Source organism: Lineus longissimus, chromosome 4 (assembly GCF_910592395.1).
Source record: "Lineus longissimus chromosome 4, tnLinLong1.2, whole genome shotgun sequence".
NCBI lineage: Eukaryota > Metazoa > Nemertea > Pilidiophora > Heteronemertea > Lineidae > Lineus > Lineus longissimus.
This window is the reverse complement of record NC_088311.1, coordinates 15,139,461-15,159,591: the sequence shown is the minus strand read 5'-3', so window position 1 is coordinate 15,159,591 and position 20,131 is coordinate 15,139,461. Positions and strand designations below refer to the sequence as shown.

At 40.6% G+C, this 20,131-nt stretch overlaps 2 protein-coding genes across 4 annotated transcripts in view; one reads left to right on the top strand and one right to left on the bottom strand.

The window, feature by feature from the left end:
- LOC135485978 (uncharacterized) overlaps positions 1–8,397 on the bottom strand; it is a 128,584-nt gene extending 120,187 nt beyond the window's left edge. For all 3 annotated transcript variants that reach the window (XR_010446661.1, XM_064768416.1, XM_064768417.1), the window contains exon 1: positions 8,273–8,397. Coding sequence is in view for 2 of the 3 variants with exons in the window: in XM_064768416.1 (XP_064624486.1) it covers positions 8,273–8,305 (33 nt within the window). In the remaining variant the exon portion in view is untranslated. The remainder of the gene's footprint in view (positions 1–8,272) is intronic.
- A 356-nt stretch (positions 8,398–8,753) lies between these two features.
- LOC135486769 (HAUS augmin-like complex subunit 3) lies at positions 8,754–16,473 on the top strand. The gene is made up of 5 exons (XM_064769867.1): positions 8,754–8,831; positions 10,394–10,576; positions 13,615–13,728; positions 14,451–14,534; positions 16,320–16,473. The coding sequence occupies exons 2-5, from the start codon at positions 10,401–10,403 to the stop codon at positions 16,471–16,473; spliced, it is 528 nt and encodes a 175-aa protein (XP_064625937.1). The 5' UTR covers positions 8,754–8,831; positions 10,394–10,400.
- The last annotated feature ends 3,658 nt before the right edge of the window (positions 16,474–20,131 follow it).

Below are 20,131 nucleotides of genomic sequence, written 5' to 3'. Positions count from 1 at the left end.
CCACCGTAGTTTTCTATTTAGACCAGCGATGACGTCATTTCTGGTGATTCCCTACGTTGTCCAATGAGCGCTTTTTAAAATGTGCCATTTGGTATTGTACAGTATGCAATGTATTTTTTCAGCGCTGCCAGTTGCCGAAGAGAATGCCGTAGCTCCCTCAATTTCCAATCAATTTTTATGGGAGTGACATTATTGTATTGCTTAGAATGTCTACTTTTTACTCATGAAAGAATCGTAGAACTAAAACATAATAGGCGAACATAATCATGCCGATTCACTGCACATACTGTGGGAATTCTCCACTTCAAAATACATCGGCGATGTCATCGCGAACAGAGCATGCACTTCCGATATCGTTTTCACAGAAATGTCGCCAAATATTCAAGAACTAATTTCTGAATTTAGTCCCTAAAGACCTTATGACTACCACTGAAACGAACTAGTGATAATATCGCCTACCAGATTACTTTTTAAGCAGAAAATTGGGTACTTGAGTGTCATTGAACTCCAAGATTATTGCACATAGCGTAAACAACATGCCGCCATTTTGTCTCCGCTTCGGTATTTCGTATGCCGCTTATAATGCACCTTCTCAATTAAAACCAACATAATAAGGCCTTACATCGTTGATTGAATAGGAACACCACACAAAACACAATAAAGTGGGGGTACAATCGATTACGAAGCTGAAGTGAACAGTGATTTAAGCCTGCACCACACGGTGAAAATTTGCGTGATGCAAGTGACACGCGTGCATGTTGCGACAGGCAAATTCTCACTGTGTGGGGTCGTTTTTTACTGCGTATCTTCCCTCGCGAGTCGAGACGCAGCCGATCAAGCATGTTTGATATTTTCTCGACACGCGAGGAAGTTAATCACCGTGTGGGGGCTACCTGCAGCAATGTTGCGCGAGTTCGACGAATCACAACAAGCAGATCGGTCACATGATTTATAGGTCAGTCACATGATACCAAAATGGCAGCTCCCATTGAGTCGACAGCAATTCAGCAATTAGATTTGCATAGGCCCCCTTATCCTCTCTTCTCTGAATCCATGGCCTTGTCCAAAGACTACGGTCCACGCGGCGCCGCCTCCGCCGCCGCCTCCGACGGAGTAACAGCAGGAGAATAAGGGCAATTTGGTCTTCTTGGTCCATAATACTTCTCATAGGATTTGACAGTTCCCGGGCGCTGCCATTTTGGTATCATGTGACTGACCTATAAATCATGTGACCGAGCTGCTTGTTGTGATTCGTCGAACTCGCGCAACATTGCTGCAGGTAGCCCCCACACGGTGATTAACTTCCTCGCGTGTCGAGAAAATATCAAACATGCTAGATCGGCTGCGTCTCGACACGCGAGGAAGATACGCAGCAAAAAACGACCCCACACAGTGAGAATTTGCCTGTCGCAACATGCACGCGTGTCACTTGCATCACGCAAATTTTCACCGTGTGGTGCAGGCTTTATTCCTGGAGCTACTGCTTTTGTTGTGTAGCTGCCATGTTTTGAGAACTGGCAAATAGGAGACTTCATTGATGGCTGACGTCATCGGGCGGGAATATGAATCGGCAGAAATAATTAAAAGGCAGGTAGCGCCCTCTCCTGTTAAAATTTTGAACTTTTTCTCAATAAAATAGATTTTCAAGAATTTTATCTTAATATTAGAGCATATTTCGACTAATTCTGCTGCTCCTAGGCCGATATAGGCCAGTTTCCTTCATGCACTCTCGCTCGCAGGAAGTAGGTCGAATGGCGACAAATTTTGTTTTGAAAGTAGAGTTTGACCAGAAGTATCCAGAAATGCAAAATTGAAGTCTCTAAGTCTTACGGTTACAAAATGTGCACCATGGGTTTAACGGACGGATGGATGGATGGATGGATGGATGGATGGATGGATGGATGGACAGACGGACGCCGCTGAACAACTTATTTGACAAGCTCGGCTGACTTAGTCAGCTGAGCTAAAAAGTAACTGAAGTGGATCTTCGATTTCGAACCAGGGTCAAAGGGGTCTGAATCCTCCGTGGTATCCACCCGTCCACGCTGGCTTAATCTAACTGATGCAGGCCTACACAGTTTTATGTATGGATGTTTTGTATGAATGAAGCCCTTTGTCTAATGTTTCTTCACTTGTCGTGGTGAAATATTCTCACATTCCCACGATTTACTATAGTAAATATTGGTCGTGGTGAAATATTCTCACATTCCCACGATTTACTATAGTAAATATTGGTTGTTTACGTTGTCTTAATCAAAGAAGCGTGCACTGTAGTGTCACTGTGAAGAGTATTATTTCTAAGCCGCAGTTGAGTGACAAAAACGTTTTGGGCATGCGAAAAATAACTCCTGTAGGCCTACCTTTAACATTGTGAACTGGGAATACGGGTCCCGTAGGCCCTAGGCTACCTCTAGAGGGCATTTTTTAAATGCAGTGGATTATATTTGACCGTGTCACGATTTCATTTTATTTTCGCTATTTAGCCGGAACTTCCGTTTGACATGCGCAGTTTATGATTTTCGAACTTGTATATTTTAGATTTCTACTATTTCTACTGTCTGCCGGCAATGGCCATAGGCCCTACAGCAATCGTAGTCGTACACGAAATATTATTTTGCCAGACGACGCACACCGGTCTTCTGCACAATGGGTAACACCGCACTTTCATAGAAAATTTTATCCACAATATCCACGTTGTTCTTATTCGACGCTTTAACAGCGCATTCAACAACCGAAAGACTAATAAATTTGTCACCAACTGTGGCATCCTTCCAACATCATCACCAGATATACACAAGTCAAAATTGCCGATTTCAACTAATTATCCAAGTTCGAAAATCATGAACTGCGCATGTCGAAGGGAAGTTCCGGCAAAATAGCAAAAACAAATGTGAAACCGTGACACGGTCAAATAGCCTAGGCCTATCCACTGCGTTTTTTAAAACTTTTAAATTACACGGACGCTTCTGTTGTTTTTGTTCATGCAGTTCATCTTTATATGACTATTTGTGATCCGACTTGGACAATGGATACATGAGAAGTAACTTTAAATTAAGTAGCTCGGTATAGAATAGTTTTTGGAAATTTTGCATGCACTGTCTGCCTGTTGAAGTCACTCAAATTTCACGACTCGAGAGTCAAGCAAGGCGGCCAATTATGATCTTCCTCACTACACTAGCCTAGCCTATGTTCGGTCATCCTAATTTGCGTCCAGTGGCGACCAGTGGCGTCCAACACGAAATAATAGTGTGTATATGGTTAAAAATGTTTTCAAGCTCCTAAAACACTTTCAATAAACAAGATTTAGAAGTTTGGTGGAGTTTGCAAACCTAGTTTTTCAATAATCATCACCGATCTTAGTATGCGTCCAGCAAAAGTACTGGACGCCATGTTTGTTTTAGCTGCCGTTCCTTGGGTTTATAGAAAAAGCGGAATCAGGATCTTGCATCAGGTTGGCACATGGAGCACGGGGACGCATGCATGATAAAATGCGTGTCTCAATATACTTGCAAATGCAAATTTGCAATATATGGGGACACTGAAATAATCCCCAATACTTTATTTTTTGTAAACTCTTTCTTCTCAGTCAGTACGTCTCAAAATTGCATGTGTGCTATACAACTTGGTGTTGGAAGTAACCCCCGAATGTAACTCAGTCTGTCATTTGCACCATTTGCACCATTTGCACCATTCTGCACACCTACCGTGTCTTCCTTTCTTGTGTATGGATCTGCGGCCGCCTGGTATAAAATACATTGCCTGTAAATGTAGCCCACAATATATCATAAATGCCTTTCTTAACGATTAAAGTTTATTTATAAAAACTAACATGTTTTTGTTTTGTTCTCTCAAGTTGCGTGGATTATAAAACATGATTTTAGTCGGCGTATTTCTTATCTTTTTTAAAGCGGATTTCATAAAAAATTCCCTGGAATTCATGTGCGGCCCTTTGCATATACTGACACTATTTAAATTCAAAACTGCTTTCTCTGTATCCGTGCGTTTTATCCCGTGCGGCACTAAAAAATCATTACTGGGAGCCCCCTCTGTTACGGGCTCTGTTACAAAGTGTATCAAAGACTTTTGATACTGCAATGACCCATTAAAAAGGTAAAAATATGTAGCGAAACGACCGAACTATGCAGCAAACTGGCATGTAGCGAAATGGTCGTATAGCGAAATGACCGCAATTCGATTAAACTATCATCTGTTTCTCAACAAACATCTTCAAATTTCATGAAATGTACATTATAAAAATATACGAAGCAAAAACGACCGCATAATGTAGCGAACTGGCTTGTAGTGAACAGGCGATATAGCGAAACGATCGTAATTGGAATTTTGTAATTTTGTATTCAAGAATCAATAAAGTTATAGTTAGTTCATAACATTTAACCATTTTCTTCATTTTCTCGAGGATTCCAAAAATTTTTCCCCCTTTTAATGTGAGCTTTGAAACACTTTTGTTGACACAATTGTGATGAGGCAGTGAGAAAAAGGTCAGGTAATTTATTGATTCAATTTATTTATTATTAAAATGAATTAAGATAAATAAATAAATAAAAATTGACACATTTGATTTATGGAGAGACACTAAGTGAAGTGGTAATGTCTTGGTGAGACAGTGATGAAAAAGCCATGTAATTAGTACATTTGACTTCTGGTTCTGGATATACTTTCTCAATTAACGGACAGCCGCTTCTAAATCTAAGCTAGAGTCGATGTCCAATTATAATCATTTTACCCCTCTCAAAACAGTATAAAATGGGGTGATAGGGCCTACTTATACGAGTGTCGACCGCACATTTAACCTGGGACCCGCCTATCTGACCACGACAGTCTTCAAAAATTCGAAACTTTTACGTAAGTCATCACAGGAACCTCCGATTTTCTTAGGAACGATGTAGGTATCTTCATTGGGATGGATCGTACGTCACCTACCAACGGTTTTTCTCGCACCTCCAAGCCAAGCTAAATGCGATGTGGGTGTTTCGTCATTGGACTTTTCAAATGTTATCGTGGGTTCGGATGAAGATGAAACGGCCAGGGGCCATTGTGCTCACCGTATACATCTTTTAGTAGGCAGGATCATGCTTAGTTTACAGGTGAATATGGTGAACACAATCAGGCATGAAGACTTTTTTTAGATGTGTATTGATGTCAAGTAATAAGACAGGGCAGTATATATAAGTTTATGATCCAACCAATAATTGTCTATGACTTCAACAAGATCAATATCGTGTGATTGCTAAGAGTCCCTGCAATAAAAATTTCATCGAAAAAAAAGGCATTAATAAGCGAGATATTGCACGTCCTACCTTTTCAGTTTTGACCCCCTGGTGGCCAAATCAAGAATCAGATCAGGCCAAAATTCAGTGTCAGAGATTATCTGATGTAGGGGGTTACATGTACCAACTTTCAAGTTCATAGCTTCAGCAGTTAAGAAACGTGCCATAGTTACACTCTAACGGCCAATTTACGCCATTTGACCTCTGTGACCTAGAAAAGGAGGTCAAATCCAAAAATCGTAGGACATGTGGTGTATCCTTGCTAGAAGTCCCTGCCATAAAAAATTTATCGAAAACAATTCACTCAAATAAGCAAGATATTGCACTTCTTACTTTTTCCATTATGGCCCCCTGGTGGCCGAATAAAGAATCAGATCGGGCCAAAATTCGGCATCAGAGGTTATCTGATGTAGGGGGTTATATGCACCAAGTTTCAAGTTCATAGCTTTAATGGTTAAGAAACGTGCCATAGTTTACACTCTAACGGCCAATTTACGCCATATGACCTCTGTGACCTTGAAAAGTAGGTCAAATTAAAAACCCGTACGATATGTGATGTATTCTTCCTAAGAGTACCTACCATAAAAATTTTATCGAAAACAAGTCACTTATAAGCGAGATATCACACTTTTTAGATTTTCACTTTTGGCCCCCTGGTGGCAAAGTTGAGAATCAGATCAAACTGAAATTCAGCACCAGAGGCTATGTGATATAGGGGGTTATATGTACCAAGTTTCAAGTTCATAGCTTTAGTGGTTGAGAAACGTGCCATAGTTTACACTCTAATGGCCAATTTACGCCATATGACCTCTGTGACCTTGAAAACAAGGTCAAATTAAAAGCCCGTATAATATAAAATGTATATTTGCTATGAGTACCTACAACAAAAGTTTTATCGAAAACAATTCACTAATAAGCGAGATATCACACTTTTTAGATATCAACATTTGGCCCCCTGGTGGCCAAACAGAGAATCAGATCGGACCGAAAATCAGTGTCAGAGGTCAGCTGACCTAGGGCATTCTGTGTACAAAGTTTCAAGTTCATAGCCCTAGCAGTTAAGAAACGTGCCACTGTTAGGATACGACGACGACGACGACGACGACGACAACGACGACGACGGACACAGCGCTATCATATAGACTCCCCTTACGGTGAGCCAAAAAGGCACTAACAAAAGCATTAAAAGACTCATTCAACGGATCAACATTCATACTTTTCCTCGGCATTTGCAGGAAAATACGAAACGAAAACTCATAGAATTAAACATTCCCGAGAAGGATCGAAATTCGCTTATAACCAATATATTCGGAAACGACGGCTTTATGCATTGACGAACGTGAATTCGATAATGCCCTGCAAAACATTCGACGCGACATTGAAGAGCACACGCCATCATTCACAAGTTATTTCGACTCTTTACACTCATTACACAGCATCGTGAAATTACAAACTGCCGATGAGAAACGCAGTATGCATGGAGAGGGAAATTATCTTGTTTATTGAAAGTGTTTTAGGTCTCTAGGAGCTTGAAAACATCTTTAACCATATACACACTATTATTTCGCGTTGGACGCCACTGGACGCCACTGGCACTGGACGCAAAATAGGATGACCCCATATGTTTATCATTGGAAAGCTGAATATAGGGTCCGCCTAATGCGCGCCCGGAACTCTGTTTGCGCGTCCGGAACAATTTCCTATGTAAATATGAACCTATTGTTGCATTATAGATGGCTTAAATAGCATTTTAATTCCATGTAGAGAAAATAAAATTGAAAAAAATCTTTTTTTGGTGACTTTGTATTTTACAATTTTCAGCAAGGTGGTTAATTACTAATGCCATACTCATATCCCAACTTCCTTACGCGCCTTCTCCTGTAGTGGTCGTCTAAGTCGGTATGAGTTTGGCTGTGTAACACCCAAATCACCCCGCTGAAAATTGTAAAATACAAAGTCACCAAGCATGCCAAGGAGATTTTTTCCAATTTTATTTTCTCTACATGGAATTAAAATGCTATTTAAGCCATCTAATGCAACAATAGGTTCATGTTTACAAAGGAAATTGTTCCGGACGCGCACTTTCTCTTCCGGACGCGCTCCGGGCGCACAAATTGTTCCGGACGCGCATTAGGTAGACCGCTGAATACGACAATCAAGATGTACAGACCGGGGGAGCTGGCGGTACGTACCCATAAGTCTTTGCGGTAGTCTCGCGCGTACCGGATATAACCTATCAAGCTTTTCTCCTTCAGAGAAATACTGCGTTGCCCTCAACTGCCAATTATGCATTAGTCTGGTGGACACGAGGTTGGCCTTAAACTTGCTTGAAATCGAAAATTTGGACAACACACGTGTACTACAGCGCAAACGGCAGTCGGCAGCATTCTGACATATAGAAACATGTGGTCTGATTCTATTTTTACTTGTCACTAAGTGATCACGCGTCCAACCTCGTATGCAGGGTAATGTGGCTTTCTCATTGGTCGAACGTTAATTTTGTTCACAGCCTTTTAAGGCACTTGAGCGCAACGCAGTATTTCTCTGAAGGAGAAAAGCTTGATGGGTTATATCCGGTACGCGCGAGACTACCGCAAAGACTTATGGGTACGTACCGCCAGCTCCCCCGGTCTGTACATCTTGATTGTAGTATATATGTAGATAGGCCTATCAATTCACTGTGATTCAACCACCTAAACCATGACAAGCAAGCCTTCCCTGGTATTCCTTTGCTGAGGTACTTCAGACATGCTTCACCCCGACCTTTAAATGAATCTAAAGAAAACATTTTTAACCATATACACACTATTATTTCGCGTTGGACGCCACTGGTCGCCACCGGACGCCACTGGCACTGGACGCAAAATAGGATGACCCCCTGTGTTTATCATTGGAAAGCTGAATATATGTAGATCGGAACCCATGTAGATAGGCCTATCAATTCACTGTGATTCAACCACCTAAACCATGACAAGCAAGCCTACCCTGGTATTCCTTTGCTGAGGTACTTCAGACATGCTTCACCCCGACCTTGAAATGAATCTAAAGGGAACTCTTGCTCAAACTTGTTCAAAGGTTTGTCACATTTCCGCCTTAGAATCAATTTTCATTTTGCACGCGGATTATGCATCACAATATTCTCTCTGCCGACGTAGCTGTTAAATTTCATTACACTATCTTATCACAGGCGCGTCAATATGATCATTAAGTCAATACACCTACAATCGGTCACTTTAAACAAAACTTAACAAAAAATATGTATGCATTACTGAAATCGTAATGCATATATCAGTTTCCCATCTTATTTTTATCATTTAATAGGGGCTATGTGTCCAGCATCTTCACGCACCTGTGATCTTATCCACGAATAGTGGAAGAGCGTAAAAAATGGCGGCCTAAGTTGGCAGCCAAGGAATCACCAAATGTTCCAAAATTCCGTTGGAGTCGAAGCCGCTAGGTTTCAAAAATAGCAAAATCACCCAGAAAATCATATGCGTGTAGCCTACGACTACGTATATTGAAAAGACCCTTTTCACAGGCAAGGTTTGTTTACATATCCTATTCTATGGCATAAAGTAAAAATATACAAGCTTCCATGTCCATATTTTCCAATTGAGACAGACTGTACAGTATCATGTGGAACCCGGTCGGTGACCACCCGCCTATGACGACCAAGATTGGCCGGTTCTGAACGGTTTCCTCTCTAATTACCAATACATCAGACATACATGGCCCCCGGTAACACGACCACCCCAGTACCCAGACCACAACCACTGGATTGGGCGGTCCCAACGACCAAATTCAAAAGGGCTTCCTTGCTGAATGCTGCAGACAGCATAAAATACGCGTCTGTGTCGCAGATTCCTTTCAAAGTAGGCAAATTTAAATGTCAGAGGAGCCAGATAATGTTAGCTGCATACTTAATTGGCCAGATGATCGCAGATTTGTTGTGGGAATGGATACAAGACAGTTTCCTGTCATTTCTATTTTTGCAGGTCACATGATCATTTCTTGCATTGTGATTGGTCGGCTATGTTAGTAAACAATGCAAACCATCAGCTGATTGCCCTCGCCAAAGGAAGGCCTTTTTTTGGCTCACCGTAGGGGAGTCTACAACACTGCTGCGTCTTTCGTTGTTTGTCGTCGTGGTCGTCATCGTCGTCTGTATCCTGTTTCAAAAAACAGTGGCACATTTTTTAACTGCTAGAGCTATGAACTTGAAACTTTGTACATAGGACCCCCAGGTCAGGAGACCTCTAACAGTGAATTTCGGTCTGATTTGATTCTTTACTTGGCCACCAGGGGACCAGAAGTGGAGACCTAAAAAGTGTGATATCTCTCTTATGAATATGAGTGACTCATTTTCGATAAGATTTTTATGGTAGGTTCTCCTGGCAAGGATACATCGCATCTCATACAGGCTTTCGATTTGAAGTAATTTTAAATGTCACAGAGGTCAAATGGTGTATATTGCCTGTTTGAGTGTAACTATTTTACTATGGCACATTTCTTAACCGCTAAAGCTATGAACTTGGCACACATGACTCCCTATGTCATGTTGTCTCTGACACTGAATTTTGGTCTGATCTGATTTTTGACTTGGCCACCAGGGGGCCATAAGTGGAAACCTAAAAAGTGTGATATCTCTCTTGTATTATGAATGACTTGTTTTCAATGAAATTGTTATGGTGGGTTCTCCACACAAGGATACATCAAATATCGTACAGGTTTTTGAATTGACCTACTTTTCAAGGTCATAGAGGTAAAATGAGTCTTGCATACATCACATGTGTGGAAAAAAAACCCCAAAAAACGAAACAATTATCCCGTCCTTCCTACCCTATCAATTTATTTTGGACAAGAATGGCAACACGACATTTGATCAGTTTGGCCAAAATGTCATGTGTTTTGATTTTTGAAACTTCAGTAACAAGGTCCAAAAAACCCTTGAAAGGCGTTGCCGCCATGATTTAGTTACAGTCAGTCATAATTTTCATTTCTTCTTCAAAGTTTGTCATTTATTTCAAGTATGGGTGAAGTTACCTGCAAGCTAGGAGGTTTGAAATTTAAAATTTTTAAAATATCATAACTTAAAACATTTTCAGTCCAGCCATGAATGGTTCCCACTTCTTGGAGTCTGTAACAGACATTGGTTACACTTGGACCAAGGGCCTAACATCGCAGAGCTTTGACTGGATGTTTGAAAAAGAAGAGATTCTTCCATTTTTAGAATGGGTCTGCAACAGCCTGGGTTCATCTAATATGCTGTCCAATGGTGAATTGAAGCAGTAAGTATAATTGACTTTTGTATTTCTAGGGGTGTCACTGGCCTCCCCAATAACGAATGTTAATGCCATACGTGAGTGCACGCTGAGATCCGAGTTCATGTCGCCCCGCTATTTTGACGCAACATCATTTCCATTATTAACATCGCAGCAGCAAAAATGTATCAGGTGCATGAACTAATCATGTCGAAAAAATTGATCGGCTTCCCTGCGTGGAATAAAAAACACACGGGAGTCGGCATTGGACCTGAAGAACATTGTCCTATCTAAAGCTCCCCTCACTGTTCGTGAGCGAATGGCCCTGAAGCTCAGGATGGGAAAATATTGCATTCAGGGAATATTTCGAAAATACGACATAAGCAGCAGAGAATCCTCTTTGCAAGTATATTTGGGTAACACATGACCTGGGTACCATATACGCACCCGGAAATGATTGTAATTTCTTGTCCCTACACTGTAGGAGACCTCATGGATGAGTAGGCTTCTGTAGTGACCAGTGTGGGGATTCGGACAGTGATAGTGTCAGCAAGTCACTGTCCACTATGGTTACAACAGAGCTAGCAGACGAGAATAACAAATTTGAAAACTCTGGCATATTAAACAGCGAATAATTTCACTTTCTATGGCACTCGCCGTGGATTTACTGGTAGACATTTCTAGATGATGATAACTTTTGAAAGACATGCTAGTGAAGGTTTATATCAATGTAGCTGTCTTGAATAAGTAGAAAAAGCAGTATTTTTGTAGACCTATGCCTAATTCAGGGTACAGCATGCGTTTATTTCTCCCATATCTGCCTAAGTTGTGAAGGTTGCATTCAAAACCCAACCTGTGTTGTCTTGAAATTGGTTTCCGTCAATTTCGAGGAGAATCGTTCGTCCGATCGAATTCATTTTTGGTATGTACGTTGAGGGTGACTAGAGCGAAGTTCCTTTCGAAAACGGGCTCGTTCCGATTATCAATATGGCCACTAGGGTGGCGTGCTTGAAATTGGGTTCTGTCAATTTCAAGGAGAATGGCTTTGACAATCAATTCAATTTTTGGATTGGGGGTGACTAGCGGAAGGTTCCTTTCGAAAACGGGCTTGTTCCGATTATCAATATGGCCACAAGGGCGGCATGTTTGAAATTGGTTTCCATCAATTTCGAGGAAAACCGTTCGTCCGATCAAATTAATTTTTGGTATGTACGTTGGGGGTGACTAGAGGAAGGTTCCTTTCCAAAACCTGCTCGTTCTGATTCTCAATATGGCCACTAGGGCGGCGTGCTTGAAATCGGTTTCCGTCAATTTCGAGAAGAACGTTCGTCCGATCAAATTAATTTTTGGTATGTACGTTGGGGGTGACTAGAGGAAGGTTCCTTTCGAAAACCGGCTCGTTCTGATTCTCAATATGGTCACCAGGGCAACGTGCTTGATATTGGTTTCTGTCAATTTCGAGGAGAACGGCTTGGAGGATGGAATCAATTTTTAGTGAGTGTAGGCCTAATGCAGTTTTGTAAGGGGAAGGTTCCTTTCGAAAATCAGCGCAATTCGAAATTCAATATGGCCGCCACGCTCACATCCTCAAAATAGGTTTCCACTATTTAAATTTCCATATGCAAACTAGCCACTCCACTAAGCCAACTTCACCATTATCTCACCTTCAACCTTGATAGGCTGAGGGGTTATGCTCGCTTTGCGATGCTATTTTTCTGCGTTTTTTTGTGGCTGAAGTCCACCGTCAAATAAAAAAACTGGCCTGAACTCATCTCCATTGATCATTTAATAGTCCGCTAGGAGTATGCCAAATTCAAATGTCTTGTATGAATCATCATCAAGGACTTAAAGCTTGGCCATCCCTCAGCTCCTAGGAAGATCATTGATCACGCACAAATTAAAGGTGAAATCTCAATTAAAGGGTCAGATCTTACAATTCTCCACATAATTTGGCAGCTGAGAACTTCCATCGGGTAGGTCTAATCTCATCAGGGTCAGAATTTTATTGCGCTGTATCTCCTTTATCATTTAGAGTTCAGAGCTGAATTTTATTTATTTATTTATTTATTAAACCTCCATATACATGAAGAACACATAGTACATAAAATTACGGTAATAAATATGATGCCTGAACACATACATAAAATCACAGTATCATATACACAGTTAATGCCTGAGCAATAATTTGACCAAGCGATGGGAGGGGGAGTCCCTGACCCCGTAGCCCTCGTCCCGCAGGAGACAGCGCAGACTGTCAACGGCACCATCCTCCGCGCGGCAAGGGGCCAAAGAGTGAGGGACAGCCTCTCCCATCATCAGCTTTAATGGGTTAAAACCACATGAAAGAGTTTTTGATAAAAGTGTGCCCTTTACGGAATCCATACCTTCCGATAAAAACTTAGCAAATAAAATTACATTTAAAGTAATAAAGTATAAAGTAAAAGTAAAGTATAAAGTAAAGTATATAGTAAAGTATAAATAAAGAATAAAGTATCATGTTGTTTGTCTTGGTAATATCTTTACAATGAATCAATAACATTGAGTATCTGATCGTGTTCAGTAAACTTTTATCCACCCTTTTTAAAAAAACCTTGAGTTTTTTATCATTTCTGAAGTTCCAAGTTCTTAGTCTTTATTTATTCTTGGTAATATTAATATTTTGTGCTCTCGAGGCCCTCTCTACATGTATGATACATTGATAAAATAGCAAAACATTGCAAGGGGTAGAAAATTGAGCCTAACCCTCTTACTTGTAATGTGTTCCCAGGGGACCACTAGAGTGGGAACCCTGTTTTGGTTCCTAACCTAGCCTTTAGATGGCGCAGGAGAGCCGGGGTGGGTTAGAGCAATACAGCACAATGCAAGGTGGGCTGATTAGGACAGTATGGCGTGGCGCCTAAAGAGTTAAATCAAAAGCCAGGGATGACATTGCTTGTTACTACTATCACGATGTAGAAGAATTAGGTCATGAAATTACTAACATATTTACTTAGATTTGATTCCTTCGATGTAATATAGCATTGCAATCTATAATTTTGTTCTTCTAAAATTCATTGTAATTGCAGGTTTGATGACCTTGGGAAACGAGGCCATATTCTCATTGGCCAGCAGCTTGATGAGGCTTTAAAAAGTATTGAAAGCAGTGATGGAGAATATTTGCCTTCCGATGAGGATATCAGGTATTGTGGGTCAGATGTAGGAAGCTTGTCTATAAAGCTAATTACTCCATTGGGCTACAATCAACTGTGATATGCATTTCGCCTAAATACCTGCTCTGCCAGGTCACAACTGTGCTTGCAAGTCTGCAAAGTGACTGTTTAAACGTGCAGGTAATTATGACATAAAACTAAAAGTGTCCTAATCTGCACTTCAAGATAAATAAAATACAGTAAAGGAGCCAGCAAGTATTTATTTGGGTCAGAAGAGTTTCACTCTCATATTGCATATCTATTGTATGTCAGAAATCATTAGCTAAGAAATTTCTCAGTAATTTTCAATTGAGATAATAATTGATAGAAAAAAAGTCTTAATAATCAGATTATTTTTGCCAATAAATTAGCAATTTAAATCTTAGCAAGATTATTCTTATAAATTTCTTGTAAGAAAAAAAAAAAATATTTTTTTGATTACTACATTTTACCTGACCAATAAATTACTAAGAAAATAATTGTTAAGATTTTTCTTGCTAACTTATTACCAATAAATAGCTTATTTGATTAATAATTTATTTGTAATTTAGTTGGTAAGATTTAGGTCCTGTGAATGCTGCTCATGTGGAGCCACCATTTCTCTCAAAACCGAAGCAGCATCAATTAATTTGGTATCAATTACTTTAATCATTTTTTCAAACTTCTCTTTTTGAAACAGCATTTGAAATAAACCCAAACTTTTTTTCTTCTAGGAAAGATAGTGAATCTCTTGAACATGAAATAATGAGGTCCAAGAAGTGGAAAGAACAACTTATCAAACAGAGGAACCAGCTTAGGTAGGAAGTAGAGTAGATGGTCCTTTATTTTAGGTTGTCTTAAAAAAGCTAACTGATGTATTGATTAACTGTCCCAGGCGCTGGAGTTTGGTGGTTCCCCTGCTCTGACAACCAAACACTTTTTTTTCAAAGATGATTCTGATGTCCTATGTGGTCATCTGTTGAAGGTGACAATGAATACCAATCCTTCATATTTTGAAGGTAAAAACAGGGAAATGGTCATGGAGAAGAAGTTGACTTGTCTTGAATGTCAGGCAAAAGTATACTTCAGTCAAAATCGAGGGAGAAATTTGTTTCTTGCCAAGAGCATAGCTGATACTTGAACTTCGGTATACAATGAACTTCGGTATTATTGACATCCTGAGATTTATCAGAATAACACCAAAAACAGAAAATTTGCCAACAAAGACAGACACACTTGGAACATCACTGCTCTTACCTGATGGCCCTGTCACACCTTGACGATTTAGCCAGCGTATACCAACGTTTGAAAAAATTGGCGAATACGCTGGCGTACGTCAAACAGTTTGGGGTACGTTTTGTATAAGTTAAGAGCACGCTGAAGCACACTGGTATACAACGTAGTACGGCGAGGTCGTCGAAAAATTTTGTACATGCACAAAATTTTTCAACTTATGCCAGCGTATGGCTCATACGTCCCGCATATGCACGCCATAAGTTATGCGATCGTTTACACACGTTCACACACATTACTTGTAAGTTACTCATCATAAGTCGAAATACGTCGAGATAATGTCTAGCGTACCCAAACCTATGAGTAACGTGCTTTGAACCAATGTGAAACCTATCTCCAACGCATATTGACGTATGTAGACGTATTTGACGTGTTCCGGACGACCACAGAACTTACTGGACGTGTTTCTAACTTACATTTACCGTATAATGGCGTATTGGCAGTGTTTAGGGGAATTGGTATATAAAAATGGGGTTCACAGGAGGAACCCGTCATACTCCATGGTGAGCAGATATCCATGTCATCCGAGAGATGGGGGATCCGGCAAGGCTGAGATAGGCTACGACACGTGATCGTCGGCGAGTGCACTGCCGTGCGCTGTGCATAAGTGAGACTATTGTTGAGCATAAGTTGTGAACGCCGGCAACACGCTAAGCATTTGTTGGTATAAGTTATCTATATAATCGAAACGCTTACATAAGTTACTCATACGTTTACGTCCAACTCGTTATGAATACGCTATGTATACACCCATAATTTAAGAAAACATCGATAGTTCAGCGTATGCCAGCGTTTTAGAGAAATTTTGTTACGTCGGCATTCACTGGCTAAATTGTCAAGGTGTGACAGGCCTATGACGTCAAAACCGAAAAAAAATCTTGATCATTACATCGCAGATTGCATGACGGACGTAAAAAATAGGTCATACATTCTTTGAAATTCGCTGAAGTCATTCCGCCAAAGATTTACATCATTATGTCATAGATTTACGAAAGACCAATGCGACATAAAGTCTATGCGCCAGCATGAATTTGAAATTTGGGTGGTGCTCTCCACATCAAATCAAAATTATGTTGGCTGCCTAACATAGATGTTAGTGAACTCTCTGCCAAAAGAGTGATGTAAACTTTACGTTGGGGAGCTCCTGCATACAGTTTATGACGGGCGGTCCTCATAAAATCTTAGTTTGGCATGCATTAACCTTATTTTGTGTAAGATTTTCATACATGTTTGGTTGGGCACTTTTTCCTCTCTGTAGGTGAGCTCATATTGTATATCCTGTATGACAGTTTTACTCTTCACTTTTGCAGTGTGCACAACACGTCCCTTGGCCACAGACAGGCACAAATCGGAAAATTAGAGGCAAAGGCCAAACAGTATCTGGTGTATCATTTACAAAGAAATCAGTCGGATAACGATACCGTTAGTATTCTTCTTGTTCTTATTTGTCATAAACCACTGTAGGCAGTCTAGGAGCAAAGGAACTTTCAACTGAAGCAAAAAAGTATTTGTTTCTTTTTTTTGACACTGCCATGGGATATTGATACTGTATCCCGAGTAGCGTGATGACAGATGCATGTTCCATGCCAGGTTTTAGAGATTGAGAAAATAATAAGTTTCCCCAGTATAAAAAATGCTCCGGCTATCCACTGAAACCCCTCCAATGTCCACGTATTTGGCCTCAACCTGATCCTGATAGATTGCTGTATCATTCACGTGCGGCATAGACCCACCACACTCTCCTGATCATTACAAAGCAGAATCGAATGAATTGTATGGGTGTTTACATGATCCGTGACATCACCCCAGTCGAAATAACAATGTATCCCGAGTGGTGTGACGACAGAAGCATGTTCCATGCCAGGGTAACAGGTAAGAGATTTGGGGAATAGGTAAGTTTCCCATTTTGTCTCAGTACCCACTGCAGACATCGTTTGAACTATATGTGTTCCACATTCCCAATCCCAGAACTTATAGAAAAACGAAATGAAACGTGGCATCTCCAAAATGTCGCATCATGTGACTGAGAACACAGTTGGGACAGACAGGAATATAGGGTGGACCATCGCAAAAAACCTTCATATTCGAAGAAATCATCTAATATATAGATTTTCACATCAATCTTATTTTAACTCTTTGAAACCGCAGACCGACTGTCCCCGGTTGCCCATTCAGTCCACTCTGACGCACATTGGGTTCCCTTGGTGGAACTATTCCCTTACAAAACTATTGGTTGACGTTCTTTTTGAAGTCAATCAAGGCGGCATCTGATATCATCTGAGAACACCAGTAATTATTTTGGGCATGAAAAATGACAAAGCACGCGTACTCCGTAGACCATAATCCAAAATGGCAAGAAAATTCTGTAAACTGATTTTAAGTGGCTGAAGTGCTCGTTCAACTAAAATAATCATAGACTAAAAACAAAGCCATAATAAATGAGTTCTAATCAATAAAACATTCTTCAGGCTTTGTCTCATGATTGCTAACTCTAAAAATAAGATAAACTTCTGAAATTCAATTATTTGGTTGTACATGTACATATGTGTTTCGGCAAATTATTTTTGTTTTGGACAAGGAGGCAAAAATTCAGTTTTTTAGCTCAGCTGACAAAGTCAGCGAAGCTGGTAATATTACTAAGGGAATGGTGTCCGTCCTTCCTGCCATCCTTCCATGTCAATTTTGGGCATTTTGTAACCGTAAGACCTAGGCACTTTGTTGACGCTGCTAAATTAGGAGTAGCCCAAGGGGAACTCAGAAACCAAAAATCAGCGCGATCCGACCTACATTCGGCGAATGAGGTCATCGGGAAGTTTAAACTTCTTTCCTTTATACCTCGGGCCACAGAGGAAATATTGTTTTCAAATCTGGCCGAATATTTTTTAATAATTTTTCATTTTGACTTGTAATGGAATTAGTTTAGTTTTCACCGCCAGTTGGCGCTACAGGCACATTTGACAGATTTTTTAACGATTCAAAAGCCCGGGTTATGACGTATAGTTGCGCAGTTGTATTCTGCGCATTGAATTGGCCAGGGAACCAGGCTATTTTTAGCTCACCTCTTAGCAGAGGTGAGCTTATCCCATACCGTGGCGTCCGTCGTCCGTCGTCGTCGTCGTCGTCGTCGTCGTCGTCGTCGTCGTCGTCGTCGTCGTCCGTCGTCCGTCGTCCGTTAGCAGGGCACGTTTCGTAACTGTTAGAGCTATTGAGTTGAAACTTGGTACACATGTACCCTTATGTAATGACACCTTGGAGACCAAGTTTCAGTCCGATTCGTTTCATGGTTTGGCCACCAGGGGGCCAAACGTTAAAAGTGAAAATATGCCATATCTCCCTTAATAGTAGTCGGGAAATTTTGAAAAAAATATGGTAGGTACTTCTAGCAAAGGTGCATCATATATCCTCCGGGTTTTTGATTTGACCTCCTTTTCAAGGTCACAGAGGTCAAATGGTGTAAATTGGCCGTTAGGATGTAACGATGGCACGTTTCTAAACTGCAATGACTATTGATACCAAATTTGGTACACATTTACCCCTTAGTCAGGTGATCTCAGGGACCGAAGTTTGGTCCAATATGATTCACCACTTGACCACCAGGGGGCAAAATCCAAAAACCTTAAAAATGTGATAATTCCTTAACTTGTTGCCCGATTGCCACCAATTTGATATCATGGGTACATCTAACCACCATACAGTATATGTCACACAGGTTTTTAATTTGACCTTCTTGTCAAGGTCACAGAGGTCAAATGACGTAAATTCGCCGTCAGGACGTAACTATGGCACGTTTCTTAACTGCAATGACTATTGATCACAAATTAAGTACACATGTACCCTTTGGTCAGGTGATCTCAGGTACCGAAGTTTGGTGCGATCTGATTTGCCGTTTGGCCTCCAGGGAGGGGCCAAATCCTAAATTCATCAAAATGCCATTATTCCTAGTACCCGATTGGCACCAATTTTATATCATAGGTACATCTAATTCTAACAACCATTCAATGTATCACCCGGGTCTTCTTTGATTTGACCAACTTTTCAAGGTCACAGAGGTCGAATGTACTGTAAATTGGCCATTTTGGGGAAATTGTAATTGCTTGGACCTACATCAAACCTAACACTACATGACACAATACCATGCTCTTTATCCATCTTTCCTCCACATGAGGTGAGCACAATGGCCCTGGCCATTTCATTTAGGATAGCCACTGTGACCAGTGTAAAGATGGAAGATTGATTTTGCAACAAGTAACCAATTTTCTGCTAAAAAGTAGTCAAGTAGGCGATGTTATCACTAGTTCCTTTCAGTGGGTAGTCATAAGGTCTTAAGGGAATACTTTCAGAAATTAGTTCTTGAAAATTTGGCCACAATTCTGTGAAAACGATATCGGAAGTGCACGCTCTGTTCGCGATGTATTTTGAAGTGGAGAATTCCCACAGTATGTGCAGTGAATCGGCATGATTCTGTTTGCATATTAGTTTTTAGTACTACGATTCTTACATGAGTAAAAAGTAGACGTTTTAAGCAACACAATAATGTTACTCCCATAAAAATTGATTGCAAATTGACGGAGCTACGGCATTCTGTTCGGCAATTGTCAGCGCTGATAAAATACATTGCATGCTAATGCATGCCAAATGGCACACTTTAAAAAGCGTTCATTGGACAACGAAGGGAATCACCAGAAATGACGTCATCGCTGGTCTAAATCTTCTGTATAATAATATTAGAAGGGGGACGAATAAAGTCACACTTAGAGGCGTTGGATCGCCTTGAAATGTTGCATGAATGGTGGTGACACCTTACCCTGATGCAACGTCTTGGTTTTATTCAAAAATTTACTTCAGCGGAGCAGAAATGAGGGATTTTTTAATCGGACACTGTCAATTCTCCTTACCACTCACAGAAGCCAAGCCATTGCTGTTAAGTTATGCAGGGGCTTAATCAATTACCTGCACTCCCTGTGGGGTGAATAACATTACCTTTTGAACAGCTGGCTGTAGGGGGGTGATTGGAACAGCCGGTATACCTGCTGACCTGCTGAACCCAGATAAATGTTATTTTCAATCCATGATTGCAGGTCACCTGATTTTCGAGATTTCGCGGGAAATTGTAAACAAACGC

Coding starts and splice junctions, on each gene's coding strand:
- LOC135486769 (XM_064769867.1), top strand. CDS start 10,401: ATGAATGGTTCCCACTTCTTGGAGTCTGTAACAGACATTGGTTACACT. Junction 13,729..14,450: donor CCTTCCGATGAGGATATCAG/GTATTGTGGGTC, acceptor TTTTTCTTCTAG/GAAAGATAGTGAATCTCTTG. Junction 14,535..16,319: donor AAACAGAGGAACCAGCTTAG/GTAGGAAGTAGA, acceptor TCACTTTTGCAG/TGTGCACAACACGTCCCTTG.